The following is a 22,325-nucleotide window of genomic DNA, read 5'->3' on the forward strand; positions in this document are numbered from 1 at the left end:
GAATGTATGGAGATGATCACCCACGGTACAACTTGTACTCTCTCCCCAGTTAGATCACACACCAGGCCGGAGGTAAATTGCCAACAGGAACGGTTTATTACTACAGTCTTTAAAGTAATACACAGCTACTCAGCAGTCTTCTGAAGGTTACAGTCTCTTTACTCGCAGCTATCACCGGAGGATGGTCCCTGGACCGTCACTACTGGCCAAGGGCACCCGCAGCCGTCCTAACTCTTCCCCACCTCCCTAGCGGAGGCAGAGGTATAATCACACTCACTCTTCCCCGCAGGGAAGAGCACATGGGTAGGCCCCAATCTCAGGCTCCCAGCCATGTGACCTTCCTCCCTCAAGTGGGAAGGAACAACCCAACATTTTGTAGGGCGGTGCCTGCCTTTATGTACAGCCAGAAGGCGGGCACCCCATTGTCAAAGCTACAACAAGATGTACCACCCCCTGCTGTCACTTAAATGCAGCACGAAAGGTAAAGGGGAAAGCCCCATACCAACTACTGGCAAGCCTGTGAATACCAGGGTTTACTGCTAGCCCATTGGATAGAATAGTAGCCAGGGGGTAACCCGCTACACTTACATTGCTCTGTGTCACTTGAATTGACTCTGAGAGAATTTCACAATGTTCTTTTGAAAAGGACAGAAATTATTTGTTTGTAGAAGCTGCTAAATATTTACAATTCTGTCAAGAAAGAAAGAAAGAAAGAAAGAAAGAAAGAAAGAAAGAAAGAAATATAAGGTCTGTAGGCTGATGAGGGAATTAATTGTATTTAAAGCAGTTGTGTAATTTATTTTCTTTTGTTTCGCATCAGGGGTCAGTGTACTTGTGGCGACTATTATTCCCAAGGATTTTATTTGTACTGTATTATACTTGTATTTATAAAGCGTCAGCCATTGTACGCAGAGATTTAGAGACATTGCACAAGCTTTGATACTGGGAAAAATACCACATTGGAGGGAAATGAGTGACTGCCCCAAGGAGCTTTCAATCTAGGTGGTGTACTGGGAGACATACAGAGACAGGAGTGCCTGAAAGGGTCAATGTCACAGGTCAGGGTAAAGAGAGTTAGTGCGTTTGCAGTGGGCCGTGGTACAGCGCTATGGAAATGCTTTATTTTAAAGGCAACATTTTAGGCGGGTCTTTAAAATGGCGAGGGAACTTAACGGGTAGGGAGCAGTAGAGAGAGACATTTCAAATGATATGTAACTACACAAATTATTCTTCCTGCTGCCAGCACAGACATGGTCTGATACTGTATGACCTTTGCCTCACAATAAATCCATATTGATATGGTATAAAAAAGGTATATACATATATGGCCAAAAAAAGGAATGGCTATCTGTAACATTTCGAAGCATCACACTCCTATAACTGCTCCAAGGAATGAGGAATGTCCCTAACAGGTTTAACATTCATGTATCTCTTCTGGATCAATAGATACAATAAGGGTTTCTCACATTCCCCTGCAGACGCACTTACCAGAACTCCCTCCTACTGTCTCTGTACGTTCTACCTACCAATTAGACTGTAAGCTCCTCGGGGCAGGGACTCCTCTTCCGAAATGTTACTTTTATGTCTAAAGCACTTATTCCCATGATCTGTTATTTATATTATCTGTTATTTATTTGATTACCACATGTATTACTACTGTGAAGCGCTATGTACATTAATGGCGCTATATAAATAAAGACATACAATACAATACAATACATTCCCCTCACATGTGTACCTTTTGCGCCCTCCAGTGTCTGCTCGCCCTACATGCACCCCTAGCACATATCCAACCCATACATTTAAAGCTGCAGTTCAAGCAATATCCTACGTTTTTTTTTTTTTTTTTAAATAAATCAGTTCTGTTCTATGAGAAAAAACTTGTAGCATTTAAAATTCAAATTAAAAAAAATGTTTTAAAGACACTTTTTAATGTTTCTAATGTAGGAAGCCTTTCTAAAGTGACAGCCCCCTTCCCCTTCTGATAGGCTCTGGCTCTTGAGCCCCGCCCTCTCTAGCAGTGCACCAATTGTATCTAGTAACTTCCCAGTCAATCATATTCCAGGACTACTGTACATTGCCCAGAATGCTGTGCAAGAACTGAATTAAATAACCATGAGCAGGCGATCGATTACAGGAGAACGGATCGATCTGCAGCTTAGCTAATTACTTGTCAGTGTGCAGGCTGTATTAATGCACATATTGAATGGGGAAAAAATATGTTGTTTTAAAAAATAAAAAAAACGGCAGCTTAAACTGCAGCTTTAAACCCTATACCCGCCCTGACACTATCTCTGGGGTTTGTAGGTCTAAAACTCCCATCTCTCTTAAGTTACTGTACTACATTCAGTCAAGTGCTATGGAAACTACATTTCCCGACGGCCACTGCTTCGCGGTGCTGACGAGTGTTGGATGCTGTGTAGTTTGGTTAGCAACCGCTGGTGCCTGAGGGCGAATGGAACTACGTTTCCCAGAGCGCACCGCTGTTTGTGGCGCCGGCGCAGTGCGGGGGGACAGGGCTGTCAGTTCCGAAGCGACCACAGTTGCACAGTGTTGCTGGGTTTCCGTGTGTGTGAGGTGGGGACGGTGAGGCACCATGTCCCGGCAAACTAACCGAGGCACCGAGAGCAAGAAGATGGTGAGGAGCCGTTTGTCTGGGGAGGCCTGGGCCTTGTGTACTGGGATCGCTGGGGTCCTGTACTGGGAACGCTGGGGTCCTGTACTGGGAACGCTGGAGAGGTCGGGGCCCTTACCGGGAAGGCCGAGACCCTGTGTACTAGGAACGCTGGGGAGGCCGGTGCCCTATACTGGGAGCAGTGGCAATACTAAATCTTATTACTGGAAGAACTAGGAGGTCTTGGGTCTCATACTGGAGTACGGGAGAGGCCGGTACTCCTCTACTGGGGAGGCCGGTACTCCTCTACTGGGGAGGCCGGTACTCATCTACTGGGGAGGCCGGTTCTCCTCTACTGGGGAGGCCGGTACTCCTCTACTGGTGCAGCTAGGCTGTTCTGTCCCATTCCCTGTCAGACCTGGGGGTCTAGTTTCCTCTATACTTGAAGCTTTGAGGTATTGTACCAAGTACATCTGACATACACTACCACATCATATGACCTGCTGTCGTGTTTGTGGGCTCCCCTGGTTACTGCCAGTACCTGTACCCTCGTGAGGGGGCATAGCAATGGATTGCTTGTGTGCAGTGAGCATGCTTGGCAGGTACAAGTGATTGGGTGCTGAGGTGTACATGGAAGCATCACTGCTCTCACATATTGCTTACACCGTAATGCCCTGCTCTGCTGTCTCTGCTTTCGCGGTCTCTTGATTTGTGACATTACACCTGCCTCACCTAACTACCTAACTCTCTCTCTTTTTTTTCTTTCTTTCCATCTGCCTGCTGCACTTATTCTGTAGTATTGGTATTTGCCATTCATTTCACCTTCTGCATCTCTGCATCTCATGGTACGTGTCTTACTAGGTCTAAGAAATAGAGTTTATCGCACTATTTCTAACCTTATAATGACAGGTTGACATGTCAGTGATGCCTTTCCAAGTCGGTGCAGGGTAATAAATAGCTTAAAGGCATGAGAGCGTAAAATAACATTTTACTTTCATGAAGTTAACCTTCAAATGAACAGGTTGCAGGCCCTCCAGCACAGAGGGGGTTAATTCTTATTTCAAACCCATTTAACATTATGTAGTGTGAAGCAGTTCAGAGTAAGACTACAAATGTCAACAGCTGCCTCTGTTACTTGGATAATAACCAATGTTTCTATATCATAGCTGCTGAATCCAAATGTAGACCCATTTGATCTCCAGCCAATAATGTATATATATTTATAGTTATTACTATATTAGCACATCAAACCTGTTATCTTTTTTTATTATAAATGGTGTGAAAGTAAATAGTGACATCAAGTGCATGTTTTAAAAGGACGAGCTGTGTGTGTGTGTGTGTGTGTGTGTGTGTGTGTGTGTACACCGTTTCTCTCTAAGTGGCTTATTCTATATCTGGTAAAGCAAGCGATCGGTCTGAAATTCTCCATGGATTTCAATGGGGAATTTCCGGCCGAAGTAAACAGCCTGATTGGCTGCTTCGGTGGTTGTTGAATAACCCCTGAAGATTAAACTAAACTGGAAACCTCACATCATCAAAATGAACCTACATCTTGCCTGTATGTTGTACTTTGCCCTGTCTCATTGCCTACTTTTGTTTTCTTGCATGTCAGGTTGTCCGTGCATAGAGTAATTTTCCTTCCCAAGACCTTGCAATTTCCCCTATGTTAAGATGGTCTGCATGGCATCCTTAGCATTATAGCAGTACACAGACAACAGAGTTGTGTTAACCAACCCCGTGCTAACCGTCCTTCTCTTCTCTAGAACTCTGAGCTCTTCACTCTGACCTATGGTGCTCTGGTCACCCAGCTGTGCAAAGATTACGAAAACGATGAGGATGTCAACAAACAGCTGGAGAAAATGTAAGCTCTCGGTTTTTGAGTCGATAATCTTGCTGTTTTATTGCAGGCATTCTGCGTCTCTAACTACCTTGTTACCTGTTGGGCATAGTTTAACATAGCTTTCTGGTTATTAGGGCAACAAATTGGTGTGACATGTACAGACAAGATGGCCATATTATTGGCAGAGAAAATTATGACGACTGGTTATTCCAAAGCAAAATAGAATAATATAGAATAAACATTTAATGTGCTCAACATGTATCTCTTAGCTGCAATGTAATTCACTGTGCTGTTGAAATAAGGAGTCGTTATGGAAGAAGTTACATCTAATTATAATTGATGCATGAATTTGTGTGTGTAGAAAAAAGATCTGTGATTCTTTAAACCTTCTTTAACTTATGTCAAAATTTGACAGCACGATTCTTACATACGAGTCTCTGAATAGCGTTTCAGAGACTCGGTGGGAATAGTCAGATTCTAATATAGCACCCTTAGGGGATTATTCTATATACGCCTAAGCGGCCAATCAGGCAGTTTTTGGTCGAAAGTCCACATTAAAATCAATATCCGCTTTGTTGGATATAGAATAAACCCCCTAAACGTTAAATAATCAAAGCAGGCGTAGCCTTGATAGTTATCAATATGATGCCTTACTCGGCTACCTATACATTTATTGGAATGGGTACAGAGACTTAGTATGGTAACCATTAAGATGGGCAGAACTTTCTCCAGGACTATAATTCTGTGACGAAGTGACACTATATTGTCATGAAACCCTTTTCTGTGGCTCTACTCGTTACAATGTCTGTCACTGGAGGATATAACTTACAGGTGGCGGCATTCTTTGGAATAAGAATTTTTTTCCTTTTGTCTTTCAAATGTGCTGTTATTTTATTGCGCTACACTGCACGAACTGTAAAATGGGAATCCTGTAATAATACTCCTATAAGGCGCAATGTCAAGGAAAGGGTGGTTTGTATATATAAAGAGAAGGGAATCTCTGCTTGAAGAGCTTACATTCATTGCTGTTGCACTTATGGGCAGGGAATCCTTCCTCAGATAGAGCCAACTTGGCATTTGCTGTGTGGGTTTTATCTAACATTCAATACATGGCCACCACAAAATTGCTTTTCTCTGCAGCGAGTTGGACATCTATAACTGCCCAGGAAACAGAAAAACCTTTTGGCAGGAGAGGAATAAACCGCAGAAGTCTAAATTGTTCTTGTGGTACCAGTCACCCAATGTATGACATCCATGCAAATCCCTCAGAAACCACTGGAACAACCTTAGGAATAAAAATATATATCATTTTATGCTACGAAGCATTGTGTATAGTAAAACATGGGCACAGTGAGGTGCTGCTAAAGAGCTTGCAATCTAATTGTCGCACCTGTAGATTATTTTTTCTTGTATAGCATTGACCGTATACGCAGCACTGTACATAGATTTTGCTGGCACGGAGTCCCTGCCCCATAAAGCTTACCTCTAATTTTGGTGTCTAAGGCACAGGGAGATAAAGTGACATGTCCAAGGTCACAAGGAGAACTTGTACTGGGATATGGTTAACCCACTTCAAAGTCTGGTGTTCTTACCACTAAGGTACTCCTTCAGCCAAATATAAATTATCTAGTTCATGATTGGCAGACCTTTCCTTCTGGTTTTCAAATAGGATTCAATGAGCAGCTTCTGATCTACAGGTCATGCTTCATGTGCAGTACCAATGTTGACTGGTAATATTGGACAGTAGGTGTTGTATCATTGGCTGGCTCATCCTGTGTCGTTCTTGTCTTGCTTCTAAGGGGCTACAACATAGGAGTACGTCTCATCGAAGATTTCCTAGCTCGTTCCAACGTGGGGAGGTGTCACGATTTCCGGGAAACCGCGGATGTCATCGCTAAGGTATTGAGGGCCGGGAATGGGTTATGGATCAGTATCTAGTTGGTTGGGGCTTCTTATGGATCTTGATACCTTAGTAGGGCAACAGGACATGAGAACACATTATTCTGTGACCCGAGGCTGTAGTTGTATGGTAGGCAAGCTGGGATCATTGCTCCATAGAGAAAATTAACAAAATGCATATAATTATTTTTAATCGTTGCTGAAAGTGAGATGGTATTAGAGTACTGTACACAGAGAAGTGCGCACGCCCAGAGACCCGCTGAGACACCGCTTTGAGCTCCCTGTCCCAGTTACCACCTCTAGGTCTCTTGGAAGGCTGTTCTATCCCTGTGAACTTGAGATCCTTAGTTTCTCCATTCTGTGCTTCCATAATATGCGTAGCCAATGGGGTATCAAGGCGGTTTCTTATCGACCCCAGATGCTCAAGGGTTCTTCGATGGAGCTGGTGGGTTGTTTTGCCTATATATTTTTTACCGCACGTGCATATTACCTGGTAGATGACCACATCTTATTGTAAACTTACTGGAGTCATTCCAGTTGAAGAAATGTTTTGCAGGTAGCATAAAGCCCCAGGCTTTGCAGCCCTCACATTTGAAATTCCCTTTTGATCTTTTACTCATCCAAGTGGTTTTATGGGGGCCTCAAAATGGCTATGGACTAGCATGTCCCTCAGATTTTGTGCTCTTCTGCTAACTAGGGTGGGTCTCGAGTTTCGGATTTTTCTCAGTTCTTGATCTTTTCGGAAAATATGCTAGGGGTCATTCAATATTTTACTTATTTGTGATCACTGGTTGTTGTATGTTCCCTGATCATCTTTTGATCCGGTATGGGGTCATTCTTGTCCCTCAGTAGTGAGCTGCGGGTTGTGTGTTTCGCCCTTTGTACGCCCTCTTGATTACCGTGTTGCTTTATCCTCTTTTTTGAAACGTAAGTTTCCTCAGTGCTGCCTCTTTTTTTCGAACTCAGAATCGTTCTAACAATTTCTCCGGGCTCTAAGAAACTGTCCATTGGAATACCTGACAGTTGAGATCGAGGATGGTGACTTTCGGCGCGTAAGAGGTTGTTAGAGGCCGCAGGTTTACGATGTACCGTGGTCTCAAGTAGAACCCCCCAAACTCCTAGTAATCCACCGTTCTAGAAAATTAATTTCCTGCATACTTAATTCATGAGTGAGTCGCAGGTTTAGGTTGTTCATATTCAGGACCTGCATAAAGTCCAGAAAAAGATCCAGAGGGCCCCTCCATAGAATAAGAATGTCATCTATATACCTCGCCCATAGTAAAATGTGCGAGGTCTCTTTCAACTCATTAAAGTCCATCTCTGCCTCCCACGAACCCAGATAGAGGTTTGCACAGGTGGGGGCACAAGTCCCCATCGCAGTACCTCATATCTGGTGGTAGAGGCATTTATTAAACAGAAAATAGTTATGAGTAATTCTAAGATTTGGTTGTTATGATTCTCAAAGTGCAAGGTTCTGGTTTTCAGGAAATACTTGACTGCTCTGATGTATGATTGAGGTGTGGAGAGCCTCCACATCAAGACTGAGGAAGGTATCCTCATCAATGGTTATGTCATTGAGTCTATTGAGAACATCCTTAATATCGCGTAAGTAGGAGGGTAGAATATTTACGAAAGGTCTATTTATTTATCAAATGTTTTACCAGGAAGTAATACATTGAGAGTTACCGCTCTTTTTCAAGTATGTCCTAGGCACAGAGTTATGATGACAAAATACATGGTTACAAATAAATTGTTACATTAAGTGAAGAGGCTTATACATTATGTATAAAGACATTGCTTGAACAATTTGAACATGTTTTATCTTTATCTTTTAGGTGTATAAAACAGTTGGACATTAAAATGCGAGACAGCTTTAATTTTGAAAAAACTTAGATTGGTGGTGGCTTTGAAAGTTTCAGGTAGATTGTTCCTGGTATGAGGTTCACAGTAAGAGAGAGAGGTGCGGACGGATACTTTGTTGAACCTTGGGACTGCGAACAATCATTTGGAGTCAGATCTCAGGTGATAAGTGCTGCATGTGGTAGGGGCTTGCCCAGAAAGTATTTGAAGGCAAGACAGGAAAGATTAACTTTGCGCCTAGACTCAAGTGATGACCAATCTAGTTCTTTGATCAATTCACAGTGATGTGTGTTGTAGTTACATTGGAGGACAAAGCGACATATTGATTTGTTGGAAGTGTCTAGTTTCCCCATAGTTGATAATTGGCATTGGCCTCTGCTGTGCGATACGCTTTCTAACCAGCGGGCTTAGGGAGGATTTGTTCCTATAAAATACACCTAGTTTGTCATAGGTTTTTGGATGTCATGGTATCAATGTTCAACCCAAATGATCAATGGGAGTCAAACCATATGCCCAAGTATTTAAAACTAGTAAAATGGGTTAGGATGGTATTAGAGCTGGTTCTGATCTGAAGCTATGCCATTGGTAGCTTTAGAAATTTAGCTTTGGTCCCATATACCATTGTTACAGTCTTGTCAGTGTTTAAAAACAGTTTGTTTTGGGAAATTCCATTTTCAAGTATCAAAAAAATCAGATTTTAAATATGTGTTCAAGGTCGGAGTGGCTATGACTGTGTGCATATAGGATTGTGTCATCTGCATACATGTGTATTGAAGCTCCCTTACAAGCTGTAGAAAGATCATTGATGAAGAAGGGGCCCCAGAACAGAGCCTTGCAGGGCACCACAGGTGATATCCAAGGGGTTGGTGTTTGTACCTAAGAGACACCTGTTGGGATCTACCTGATAGGTAGGAATTAAATCAGTTTAAAGCATGCTTCCCTATTCCAGAGCACTGGAGTTTAAGCAAGATAACATGATCAACAGTATCAAAAGCCTTTGCAAAATCTAGGAATATTGCACCAGTGAGTTGTTCCATTCCACATTTGGATCTCATCGCAAACTTTGAGGAGGGTAGTTACTGTGGAGTGTTTGTGGCAGAAATAAGATTGGAATTGGCTAGGGAAATTTGTCTTTTGGTATATTTGGTACAGTAATCGCTTAATTGTGAGTGAACACATTTTTTCCATGACTTTGGATAGTATTGGGAGAAGTGAGATTGGCCTGTAGTTTGAAATAGTGTTTTGGTCCCCACTTTTGAAGATTGGGACAACTCTGGCAGTTTTCCAGGTCTTAGGGATATGGCCTGCAGACAGGATAGAGTTGATTAGGGAAACAAGCGGTTTGGCAATGGCTGAGGCACCAAGTCATAGGAACTTTAGATTGCAGTAGGCCAGGCCACATTGGCATCTTAGTTTTAATTTGAGGAGCACTTGGGTAATCTCTTCGGATACTGGGACAAATTGAGAATTGTGGGCAGTGTTGGGAGGGGGTGGGGCTATAGGGATACTCCCAGATTGAGCTTCATGGATGTAGTTCGTGTTGCATTTTGCTAATAAATTAGTAGCACGCCCCACAAAGTAATCATTGAATGCATTTGCAATGTCAGTGGGATTTGTCAGAGTAATGCCCTCAATGAAAGTACATGGTTGTTGATGTCTAGAAAACTGGAATATAGTGTTGATGACCTTTGTGACGGTAGGGGGAAGCTAGTCGTCATAATGAAGGTGAAGCCCGACTGGTTACCCCCGAAAACCGTGGGTCCCTGGCAGTTCAGTAGCACCATAAGCCAGGGACACTGTATGTATACCCTAAAACCTGTCCTGTTGTGTTATTCTTTTCCTGTCATGCAATAAACGTGGGATTTCGGTAGTGGGAATTTCAAGGGGGATATTTGGGTCAAAATTTATTTAGATTCTGTGTAGGAGTTCGGGGGACAAAGTTACCGGTAATTCTTCCTGACGAGCAGACGCTGCGGGTACATGAGGTGAATTACACCAGGGCTACAGTGTCCCCCAGAATCCTGTTTTTCGACCATGTATCCCAGTCCCATTTACCCCACATGTATGTTATTCCCCAAAAGGTTACTAAGTTTAATAAAGCAGTTTATTATGCTTTATAAATTTGTATAAAGTCTCTATACAGACAGTCCAGGCAATATAAATAGGTGCCGGGATGTCTGCATAGAGATGGAGGATCAAAGAGGAGAAGGAAAGTCCAGAGGTGTTGAAAACGTTTGGTGAGTGGGGAAGGGCGGAGTACTAAGTCCGGAGAACAAGGGCTTCCCGCAGGGATACTTGGTTTGCCAGACCTAATGGAGCCTGCCCAGCGGGAGGCTATGGGCTGGCTGGGGGAAGCTGCTGCTCGTAGGCACTGTTCCCATTGGTCAGTTCATATTTCTCGCTCACCCGGCTTTTCGAGCCGGCTCGACACACCCCCTCCTCTGACGTCAGAAGCCAGACGAACCCCCACTCTGGCTGGCTGTTACGATCCGTCCTCTGGTCGCCAGCCCCTTCTCCATGTTGGACATAGAACACCAAGGTCTATGTAAGGGGACTGGCCGATCAGAGAACCAGACGATCTCAGGCTTGGTTAGGTGAGGCACTGGTGGGCTTTTCAAAATTGCTCTTATGCGAATAGCAGAACAACCGGCTTCGTTTTTAGCCGGAGAAGTCTAAGTCCTGCATTTTGTGGACAAGTTCTATGTTTTGCCTTGCTCACGGTTAGCGGGTACAGCCAGGTATCTTCCCGGAGAAAGATACCGTGAAGTTTCTGGACCAGGAGGGGACAGGGTAAGCCTTCTGAAGCAGGCACCCTGCACCTAGTTAGGCTAGTGTCTCCCCTCAGACCCCCAGTAAGCGAATATCCCTCTGTATTTTCTGTATAATTTGTATGTCTGCTGGTGTCATCAAAATAAACCTAATTTTATTCCACTACCTTGGTCTGCCTAGTGAACTGATCCCGAATGGTAAAAGTGTTAAAAGTACTGGTCTCCCGTGACCACCTTCCAGAAGTTTGCTGCATTTGATGCATTCTGGTGAAGATTGTCCGAGTAATATTTGGGCTTTTGCGTGCCTTGTTTGCCTTGTGCATGTATTCCGCAGGCATCTGTAGTTATTAAGATCCTTGGTAGTGCCAGTTACTTTGTATGTCTTCCACAAGGCATCCCTGAAATGGACCTGTCCCACATACACACTTGCCTGTTCGGTCAGGTTGGCAATCCAGGAAACTATAGGCCGACCCGGTGTAGGGTGTACTTATTTTTTTAATTTTTTTAATGGATCTTGGGCAGACTATAAAAGTTACTATCCTTGGTGTCTGGTAATATTTGATCAAATTCTTATTTAGAGAGCACTTTGTCGGTGATCCCACGGTTGAGGGTTGTAGTGAGACCCTTCTTATACTCATACATTATGTAGTACTGTCCTGTTTGGTTTCACATAGGATCAGTTTTTTTTTCATTTTGCACGTTCCCTTTTTCCCATTCCTGTTGATACACTTCACACACAGTGTTCATCACCTGTCACTTTGTTACACTACGAGATAGTGGACACACACGACTATCACTATTTGTTTTATTTTTGCACAGTGGGGTATTTCTATCCCTTTTATTATATTTATGTTTTAGGTGTTTCGCTTTTATTGGGGCTGGATATTATTTCCTCAACCCCACCTTTTTGTCCTTTATCACTGTCTGGGACATGGTTGCTCGTATTGGTTTTTATAGACATTTTTACAATGTGTCTTACATAATCGCTGCTGCCATGTAGTAGCCATTTCTTAACGGATGTGTTTCTCTGTTATTGTCTGGTCGTGATTGTCTGATAGGCATTTCTATTCCTGACCTATCCATGGGCATTTATTTTATGTGGTTTTATTAGTGAAGGTTATGTTGTATTGTTCTATATTATCCTATCTGTACTTATAGTTCTGAGAGCTATTAAGTAGGGGTTCTTTTCTCTGTCATATAGTCATACAACTACGTGCTCCTTTATTTACTACTTGTTTAAGCTGACACAGGAGCTCTTTTTCTTTCCCCCCCTTCTCCATGCCCCTCCCCGCCCCTCCCCGCCCCTCCCCTTTCCCTTGTAATATCTACCAGTACTGAGTACCAGGCAGTACAGGCACAAAAAAGCTATTTGTGTGTGTATGTACAGTATATACACAAACACACATATACACACTATACTATCACATATAGATTAATACTGTATTATGAAGTTAATAATTGATTAAATGTAGATTCATTGAAATAAATTAGTATTGAAGATGATTAAAATCGCATACAATGGATCATTTGTTTCTTGTGTGTATGTATGGATATGGATTTAAACTTTTATCAAAGATTCCAGGGTCATTTGAAAGGTGTCGCTACTGGGAAAATGAGAAGTTTGCACAAACTTGTGAAAAGAAAAAGGTTTGCCCTCCAAAAGTTGCCATGATGCACTATATGCAATGTCACGGGACCTTGTTTTTTTTTTTTATATAATTTAACAAAAAAAGTAAATGTCCACATTTCATCAATTTAGAGCATGTACAGCTCTTGCAAAAATGGCAGAAAGTGAGCAAAATGTGCACAATTTTACAAACTGCCATTGCCTACCTTCGCACATCTGTAGACACTACCCAGAATCCTTGTCTGCAGGTTAATCACGATGTCACGTGACAATGGGGTGAGTGAAGCAGGCTTGGCGGCCCGTGGAAGACCTGCAGATACACTCATGGTTTCCCTGTCTCCCCAGTTACATCAAGGATATTCCCATTCAGCAGTTAATTACTTTTCCAGCTCCCTTGTTATTCGGGCTGCTCGGGTCCATGTGACTGTTATTGGTATAGTATCCCGTGCTGCACACGAGACCGTGCCCCCTCCCTGCCTATTCTGTGTCTCCTGCGATGACATCATGACAGATTGCTCTGTGTGTGCTATTATTCTCAGCCAGAGCAGCAGGGGCTCAGTCTGCTTTCCATCATGCTCATTGCACATTTCTGCCAGAGAGCTTGGCAGGTTACTTGCAATTCAGCATATTTATTTATGCAATATTATGACATTTAAACCCTTTGCTGCCAGAAAGGGCAGCAACTCAGACCCCTCTTATGTCAAAAGTTTAAAGCAGCAATCCCCCCTACTGTTTTTATTTTTTATTTAATACAGAATATTCACCAAGGGTGGAAACCTCTGAGGCTGAATCCGATTTTTATAAAGCTCCAGGGACTCCCCAGTTCCCCAGATACTTGCTATTTTAGTTTGCCGGTGTTTCAGCTCTGATTCGGGAATTGAAAATGGCTGCCAAGTCCTGCGGATTTATTGTGGGGGGGGACGGTGTTGTATCTTCCTATTGATGGCTGCAGGTGACATCTTTGAAAATTCAGCTATCAAACCGGCCACAAAAACATTACAAATAGCACAGTAGCCCTGGTTAGAATGAAATGATATTTATATAAGTTCCCTCAAATCTTTCTCACTGCCTCAAAGTTTCAGGAAGGTGGCAACGGGTGTTCAGGAAGATGTATAGTGGCACTTGTGCTGTCAGGTTTAATCATACAGTACTACGAAAACTTGAACGATACACCTGGCTAAAGTGGGAAAGGTAGTTGCCAACATGCAAATGAGGCCAGCATGGCAAGTAAGGCCTCAACCCCTAATTATGGAACACGCCGTAAAGTAATGGCCCTCATTCTCTGTGTGTGTGTGCGCGCGCGTGCGTTATAAATGGGTGGGTGTTTTCTTTTATTTATTGTATAATATACGGATTAAATCGGTCACTATATTCAGTGGTAAGTGTGATGGTTTCTAGGGCGTACTGATAGCCACAATTGTAAAAAAATGGTAATAATATTACAACCCAGGAGTACTATTTTTCTATTTACAATCCTACAGTGCCACATCCTTTTTACCACTTTGACAGCAGTGTGGTTAAAAAAAAGGCCCAAAGACCTTTCCCAATGTTTAGAATGGTTTTTGAACCCTGACTCTCTCACTCCTTTTTTTTTTTTTTTTAAGACTCTTGGATCGCTGGTATTCACATCTTATCCGGTTGTTACTGTAGCTCTTATCAGTTACTTTGTAATCTAACATCTCACTTTTTGTTTTTCATTTCCCGTGTCACAGGTGGCATTCAAAATGTACCTGGGGGTCACCCCCACCATCACAAACTGGAGCCCCGCGGGCGACGAGTTCTCCCTTATCCTGGAGAATAACCCGCTGGTAGACTTCGTGGAGCTGCCGGACAACCATTCCACCCTTGTGTACTCCAATCTCCTGTGCGGGGTACTGCGGGGATCGCTGGAAATGGTAAGAACCCAGCCCCATTTCAGCAAACCAACACCCTAAACTGTTTGAGCAGCGCTGGGCAGCCAGTGAGCAGTAGCAGGAGTCACTGGACCAACATGATGGCACAAGGAGTTTGAGTACCACTAGTTTTTCATTTACAACCCAGAGTACTTGATAGATGAGGTTGAAAAGACGCGTGTGTTACCAGCCGTCTTCTCTCCAACTTATTCAGCATATCCATAACTTTCTTTTCTAGAAATGTCTAACCTTTTCCTAAATAGATCTACTGTATCTGCCATTACAGTCTTCATGGGTAGTAAATTCCACATTATGACTACCCTTTTTGTAGAGAACCCCTTTCCTTTACACCTACATATTAGTTCACAAACCCAAACCTGCACTTTTTTAAGTGACAATTTTGTTTGCTTCCGGTGCTCCGGTTCCACCTTCAATTTTGCAAACAAAAAGTATTTAAAAAGAGGAAAAAAAAGTTCGCTCCTTTTTTATATATTTTTTTTAATGTTCTATAAATCTTGTTAGCGCGAGATCCAAAGGCCTTTGTTTGAATGTTTAAAGGGTTAATAATTTCTTTAAATCCACCACAGAACCACTCTGTTTTTAAGACGGACTGAACACTCTGAGTCTTATTGTCAGCTCCTTGTAACCTTGGGCAAGTCACCTTATCTCCCCGTGCCTCAGGCACCAAAAACATAGATTGTAAGCTCCACGGGGCAGGGACCTCTGTCTGCAAAATGTGTATGTAAAGCGCCACGTAAAACTTGCAGCGCTATACAAGAGCATGCTAAAAAAAAAAATGGCAGATGTCAACTGGCTGACATTCTGTGGGCTGAGTGATTTGGAGTCAGTCTCATTGATTTGTAGTGTCAGCATTTCATAGACTTCAATGGAGTCACGCTGCTGGGGAAAAAAAATTTAAGGCGCTGTATCGGTCCTAAAGAAACGCAGATTCGATGTACTGTGGGTTGTGATACCGTTTAGCGGACCAACAATGGAGTTCTTTATAGCTCTGTACACTATAATTTCATCTGTGATGAACTTTAATGTTGATCCACTAAAAGGTATCACAACCTATATTATAATCAGCACTTTTTCATTAAAATTCAATTTTTTGGGGGGGCCAGAACCCCCAAATCTGACTGATTTCAGTTCAGGGAGGCTGATAACTCTGTATTATTTCTGGGAGAACTAACTATGTTTATTTGAAGCTCAAAAAAGTACTTTTTGATTGATATGGGCGATATCTCGTAGTGTTCATGATTTTATTTTTGATTTCTTTAGCACCTTATGAGTCAGTGACCGGTTTCTTATAGGGTTGCAGGGGAGGGAATTACCAGACACAATATTATAATGGGATATATCCAGTTAGAAGTCTGTAATATAAATATATATGAAGTGATAAGTCTATAAGGTATGCTACTCCCTGCAGCAAAATAATCCACCAATATATAGCGGACACTTGAATGTCCAGTGATTCTGATCCCTTTTCAATGGATCTTTCAGCCAATTTTAATTGGCTACATTAATTTCCAATTGTGTGTGAAATCTAAGGTGGCTGTGAGAGCCTTCCTCTGCAGAGCATCAGTGTACATTTATACTTCCTGTTGACCACAGCGGAATACATCATGTAAATTCTACTTCCTGTTTACCCCAGTGGAATGCATCACTGTATTGTCCACTTCCTGTTGACCCCAGTAAAATGCATCAGTGTTTTGTACTGCCTGTTGATGTGCTGTAACACATCTATGTGCATTTAACTTACTGTCCTTAAAAAAAAAACCGCCGCATGGAGCGTAAATCCTTCCGTTTTCCACTGAGCACTTCAGAAAGTATATTGCAGCCATTGTTTTTCTAACCCGGAGAAAACAAAAAACAAGCATGAGTCTCAATCTACTTTAATCATCTTTTAATAAGACTGAAAGATTTGTGGTAAAATATGATATTATAGTTTTGACTGTCTCTGAAATGTAGAAGATACTCTGAGATAATGTAGCATTATACAATGCAGAGCGCTGGGGTTTCACTTTAAATGATTAGCTTTCTTTACTGTTTATCTGAAACAGTGAGCATCTGTAGAGAGTTCACAGTGTAAGAGACATTTAGCATCTCTGTACATTGCAAAGTGTGCGCAGAGGTGGTGGGGGAGGGGGGGTGTTTCCTGTTCTTGGTCTAAAACAATTGGTCGCAGCCATTTTGCCGCGACCAAATCGCCAGCGGTTAGCCGCCACTCACCTTGCTGCTGGGACATCTCTCCGCCGGCCTCTTTGCCAACAACGTAAGCCCCTAACCTTACCCTAAAAAAAACAAATTTTAACCCCTAATATTAATGCTACCCTAAACCTTCACCCCTTACCCTAAGCGCCCTACCCAAAACCCTACCTTACATATCTAACCCCTTACCCATAACGCCCTATCTTTAACTCCCTGCCTTAAAGGCTAAAAGCCCTTAAATTAATTTACCTTATTGACAAAGCGGCCGGCGGTTGATTGTCCAGCGGTGGAGCGGATGCAGTGAAGGTCCTTCGGCAGCCAAACGTCGGAGGAGACTTGGGAGCAAATGTGCGATTCCGCCTTTAGCTGCCCTGATAGAAGCTGTGGGACACAAATTAACCTGTGAATATTCTCGCCCAGGTGCAAATGGCTGTGGATGTGAAGTTTGCTCAGGACACTCTGAAAGGGGACAGCGTCACAGAGATCAGAATGAAGTTTATCCGGAGGATTGAAGACAACCTGCCAGCTGGGGAAGAGTGACACACGGACAAGACGGGCCCTGCCCTTTTGGAAGCCACACCCAGCACATAATTTTTAACCCTCTCACTGCCAGAGGAGCCGTCACTCTGGCAGTGAGAGGGTTAAAGCAGCAGCCCGTAATTGCCCCTAACAAGATATCATTGTGGAATCCTCCAATAGTTTCCTGGCAACTGTTGGTGCAAAGTTATATTTTACATGTCACGTTTCACTATACCCACATCGCTGCAGCATTGGAATCGCTGCTCCGGTTGAAGATGAGCCCCTAACAAGAGCAGCACAACTCGTACATTGTGTGAGATTTTGTATAGGCTTTTCTAAGCTAATTTGTAAGCCACTGCCTATGGAAATATATTATGTATATCTTGAACTATTATAAACCTTGTGTTAAACAAGGTAGAGGAGGCGGTAAGGTGACCCACTCCCCATCATTTTCTTCCACCTTTTAATGTAGCTTGATGATTGGGACTCTAGATTAACCCTTCAGCTGCCTTAGCGGGCGAGTGACATTTTGCAGAATTGAGTAGCAGAAATCAGCAGGTTTACAGAAAGTGTCTGTCACCAGGTTACAGAGAGAACCTTTTTTCAATTAACTAGTGCTGCTTTGATTTATAGGGTGACTGCGTTGTTAGGGTGTTATTGGCCAGGATTCACTGAGCGTCAACGTGGAGTACCGCACCCTGATCTGGCCTTTACTGCCATTGACCTGAATACGGTGCAATGCCCTGACTCAGCACTTAGTGCGTCTCCCCCATAGTCCTCTATTGTTTGTCTCAGTTTGACTTTTACATTGTAAAGTGTGTTAGTGTGTTTGGAATAAATAACTTTAAATAACTGTCTAACCACTGTGACTATATCTATACCTTGGCTTGCATTCCATGTATGTATATAATTACACACACAAGATCCTGCAAACGTTTTGGTTTGTATAGTATAATTGACTATATACAAGGATAAGTCTAGGAAATTGATAGACTGGGGGCTACTGTTGAACGTAAAGCTTTTCCAGAGTACCAGGTTTGCACCAAATGGAACCACAACCCATTTGGTGCAAACCTGCTACTCTGGAAACGCTATATCGATGATGTGCTGTGCGTCTGGAGGGGCACCATGGATGAATTACAATCTTTCAAGACTCATCTCAATGTGAACGAGTATAACATCAAATTTACGTTCAACAGTAGCCCCCAGTCTATCAATTTCCTAGACTTATCCTTGTATATAGTTAATAGTACTATACAAACCAAAACGTATTATAAAAACGTTAATGCCAACTCCTATGTGTTGGCATCCAGTCATCACCATTCACAATGGATTAATAATATCCCTAAAGGGCAGGCATTGAGAGTGAGGAGAAACTGTTCTCAACCAGAGGTTTATAAAGATCAGGTTAAGGATTTAGGTTCCAAATTTATAGAGAGAAAATATAATGAGTGGTCCAAAATGCAATTGATTTGGCAAGTAAGACAGAGCCTCATTGATCCATCCTACAAAAAAGGCACCTATTGTTTTAGATAGGGAATTTCTCCCATTTATCACACAATTTAATGGGATGGCTCAAGATATCTCCAAGGGGTTTAATAAACACTGGGGGATTCTACAATGAGACCCTATCCTTAAATCTATACTGCCTAACAAACCTCAAATTGTATACAAAAAAGCGCAGAATTTGAAATCCCAAATAGCACCAAGTTGCCCCAGTAAATTGTTGGGATCCGGCCCATGTTTGTGGCTTGGAAACCTTAAGGGATACTACACTTGTAAAAAATGCATCGGTTGCAATTGTGGCCGAAAATGCAAAGAATTTAAATCGAATGTCACAGGCAAGACATATGACATCAAAACATTCATCAATTGTAAATCAAGTTTCTGTGTCTATCTTTTAGAATGTCCGTGTGGATTGCAGTACGTGGGTAGAACAGGGAGGCCTCTTAAAAGAAGATTTGCTGAACATGTATACAACATCAGAAAGGGCTTAGAAACACAGAGTGTATCAAACCATTTCAAGGTACATCATAATATGATACCTGATGGGCTTATTTGTATTGATTTCCCCAAAGTCAATGTTAGAGGGGGAGATAGATTACAGAGGGTCTCTCAACAAGAGACCTTCTGGATCTACACCTTAAAAACCCTCTCCCCTAAAGGATTGAACATTGACTTTGATTTGGCATCTTTTCTTTGAGACCCCCTGTTCCATGGCCACGTTATTGCAATTCCTTTAATCAGCATTTCTGTTGCAGAGTCAATTGATGTTTCCATTTTATTTTTAATTTTTTAAACAATTTTAGTTTGTTTTATGGTTTCAATTATTCCCATGTATACAAACCTCCAGGATCCCAGGTGTATGTTTAACCCCACTGGCACTGTTTCATTGCGATATCAGTTCATTCACCTTGGTTACACCTAATGTTATCCTGGAATTTGAAGGGTTAACTTAGAGCTATTTAGAGACATTGGGATTGGTGAGGCTCCACAATCCCCTGAGGAAGTGAGATAGTCCCCATATTAGAAAACCGGGCAGCTTTCCCTTTATGACATTTTTTGTCACCTTTATAGTCTATTTTGTGCACTGCACTGTTTTATTTATTGGTCTAGCGCTATTTGTAGTATCACTTGTATTTGTATATTAATATCAAATATATGCAAATGTAATAATAGGAATGAGTGGTACAGGAAGAATCACATTGATTTCCCCCATAACACCCAGACGGGCCGGTCCCTGCAGCATGATGGAACAGAACTGCAACCCGGGGAATAAGCACGTGATACAGATCAAGAGAGGACTTCTGAGATACACAGTAAATACAAAGAATAGTCCCAAACTCTTAATATCTGGTGACTGGTATGTAAAGTCGAGGAAGGCTCTACATCACAATAATACTTTAATCTTATTATATATTAGTGAAAGTACTGTATGCCTGTCTGCATCTTCCTGTGTCCCTACGGACAATCTGATTGCACCTTTGGCCTGTCACTCCGCCTCAGGCCATGCCTGCCCCCGCACACCTCTCATTGGTCTGCGGTCCGCCCCCGCACAACTCTCATTGGTCTGCGGCCAACACCACTGCCACACTGTCCCACCCCTCACTGACCTACACCACTGACACTCCCACCACTCACTGAGCTTTGGGAACGCTTGCCAGCACCTAACCCTCACTGCTCTGAGAGATTTGCACCTAACCCTCACTGCTCAGAGATTTCCACCTAACCCTCACTGCTCTCAACCCAGAAAACCCTCACCTGCTACCACGACAGAACTGCACAATCAGGTACCAGTCTTATTGCTTTCAGCACTGCAACATTCCACACCCTCACACAACACCACACCACACCGCACGCTCACACCGCCTTTTACTGCCTACACTGCCAACACACCTCCCCTTCACCTCACCGCACTGTCTCATCCTCACCTCTCCAACGGACACCGCACCCCCCCCCCCCGAGGCAGCACCCCCCCCACATCACCCCACCCCACCCACATTACCACACCACACCCAAAGCCCACATCCCCCCCCACACCCGACCCCACATCCCCCCCCCCCAAAACCACATCCCCCCCCCCCCAACCCACACTCAATACAATCAAAATTTCAACGTACGTCTACACCAACACACCCCCTCCACTGGAAACACACCTCCCACCAATACTCACCTCTTCTTTAAATAAAATATATTTGGAACACAATTAAAATTGAGCCGTCTGTGTCATTTATTGCACTAACACTCATCTCACCCACACACACACAACACCCACACACCCACACAACACTCACCAACACAACACTACCTCATCCACACACAACCAACCTTCACCGTGGTCACACACACACTACACTTAATATAATGCTAAATACCACGTGCATGCCAACACTCCCCTTCTACCACAACCAGCACGCACACACGCCATCAGCCACGCACACACACGCACAAACACACACTCAACAAACCACAAACACACTCAATTCACTGCACTCATCTTTTCTTTACATTAATTTCAACAACACACACTTCACCATTACTACTATCAAAAATTCACATAACCATCTTTCACCAACACTAACATTTTCACAACTAACAACCGTAACAACTAACATACACTTACCAAAATTGCCCTCATATACATGTGCTTTCTACTGTTGTTGTTTTACAAATACACTTTTCACAAATATTACATAACATTCACATTAGAAAAGGGGGGGGGGGGGAAACACAAAATGAGTGTGTCTCCTAAAGAATTCACTATACTGCACTCCTACTTAATATAAAATTTAACTTTTGATATAATTACATAAAACATAAATTACCAAATCGTTGTGTATTGTGCATTAAAAATAATTTAATTTATTTTTAATGCACAATACACAACGATTTGGTAATTTATGTTTTATGTAATTATATTAAAAGTTAAATTTTATATTAAGTAGGAGTGCAGTATAGTGAATTCTTTAGGAGACACACTCATTTTGTGTTTTCCCCCCCCCTTTTCTGATTCACTTTTCAGTTCACAGTTTGCACCCACTTCTTCAATTACCACATATTTATTCATTACTTTGCTTCAATTGGTGTGGTCTTGTGATCACTCCCTAACCCTAGTGTTTTCTCTAAAACATTCACATTAGCTTACAATTTTACAATACAACATTTACACATACTTATTCACACTTCACATCCCGGGCAACGCAGGGTCTCTCAGCTAGTTTATTTATAAAATGTTTTACCAGGAAGTAATACATTGAGAGTTCTCTCGTTTTCAAGTATGTCCTGGGCACAGAGTTATGGTGATAATACATGGTTACATTAAATGAACACAGGTTATACATTATATTTACATACATTTCATGGACTGTTAGAGATCTGATTATGGATGTATGTAACGGTTAGACAAGATTAAAATGAGACAGCGGAAGTCTTAATTACTTATAGTGGAGTCGGCTTTCAGAGTCTGGTAGGTTGTTCTAGTTGTGAGGGGCAGAATAAGGGGAGGAGCGACCGGATTCCTTGTTGAACCTTGGGACAGTGAACAGTCTTTTGGAGTCAGATCTAAGGTGATAAGAGCTGTTTGTAGTAGGAGTGA

At 42.5% G+C, this 22,325-nt stretch overlaps 1 protein-coding gene across 2 annotated transcripts; it reads left to right on the forward strand.

The window, feature by feature from the left end:
* Positions 1–2,474: 2,474 nt before the first annotated feature.
* TRAPPC3 (trafficking protein particle complex subunit 3) lies at positions 2,475–18,090 on the forward strand. Of its 2 annotated transcripts, XM_075604554.1 has the most exons (6): positions 2,475–2,638; positions 3,412–3,459; positions 4,378–4,475; positions 6,254–6,353; positions 14,321–14,503; positions 17,132–18,090. In XM_075604554.1, exons 1-6 carry the CDS (start codon positions 2,597–2,599, stop codon positions 17,249–17,251), a joined length of 591 nt encoding a protein of 196 aa, XP_075460669.1. In that variant the 5' UTR covers positions 2,475–2,596; the 3' UTR covers positions 17,252–18,090. The 2 variants fall into 2 exon arrangements, with proteins under 2 accessions (XP_075460669.1, XP_075460670.1); XM_075604555.1 differs by lacking the exon at positions 3,412–3,459 and having other exon boundaries at positions 2,479–2,638.
* Positions 18,091–22,325: the final 4,235 nt, after the last annotated feature.

The sequence above is a fragment of the Ascaphus truei genome, chromosome 6, assembly GCF_040206685.1.
Source record: "Ascaphus truei isolate aAscTru1 chromosome 6, aAscTru1.hap1, whole genome shotgun sequence".
Lineage (NCBI taxonomy): Eukaryota > Metazoa > Chordata > Amphibia > Anura > Ascaphidae > Ascaphus > Ascaphus truei.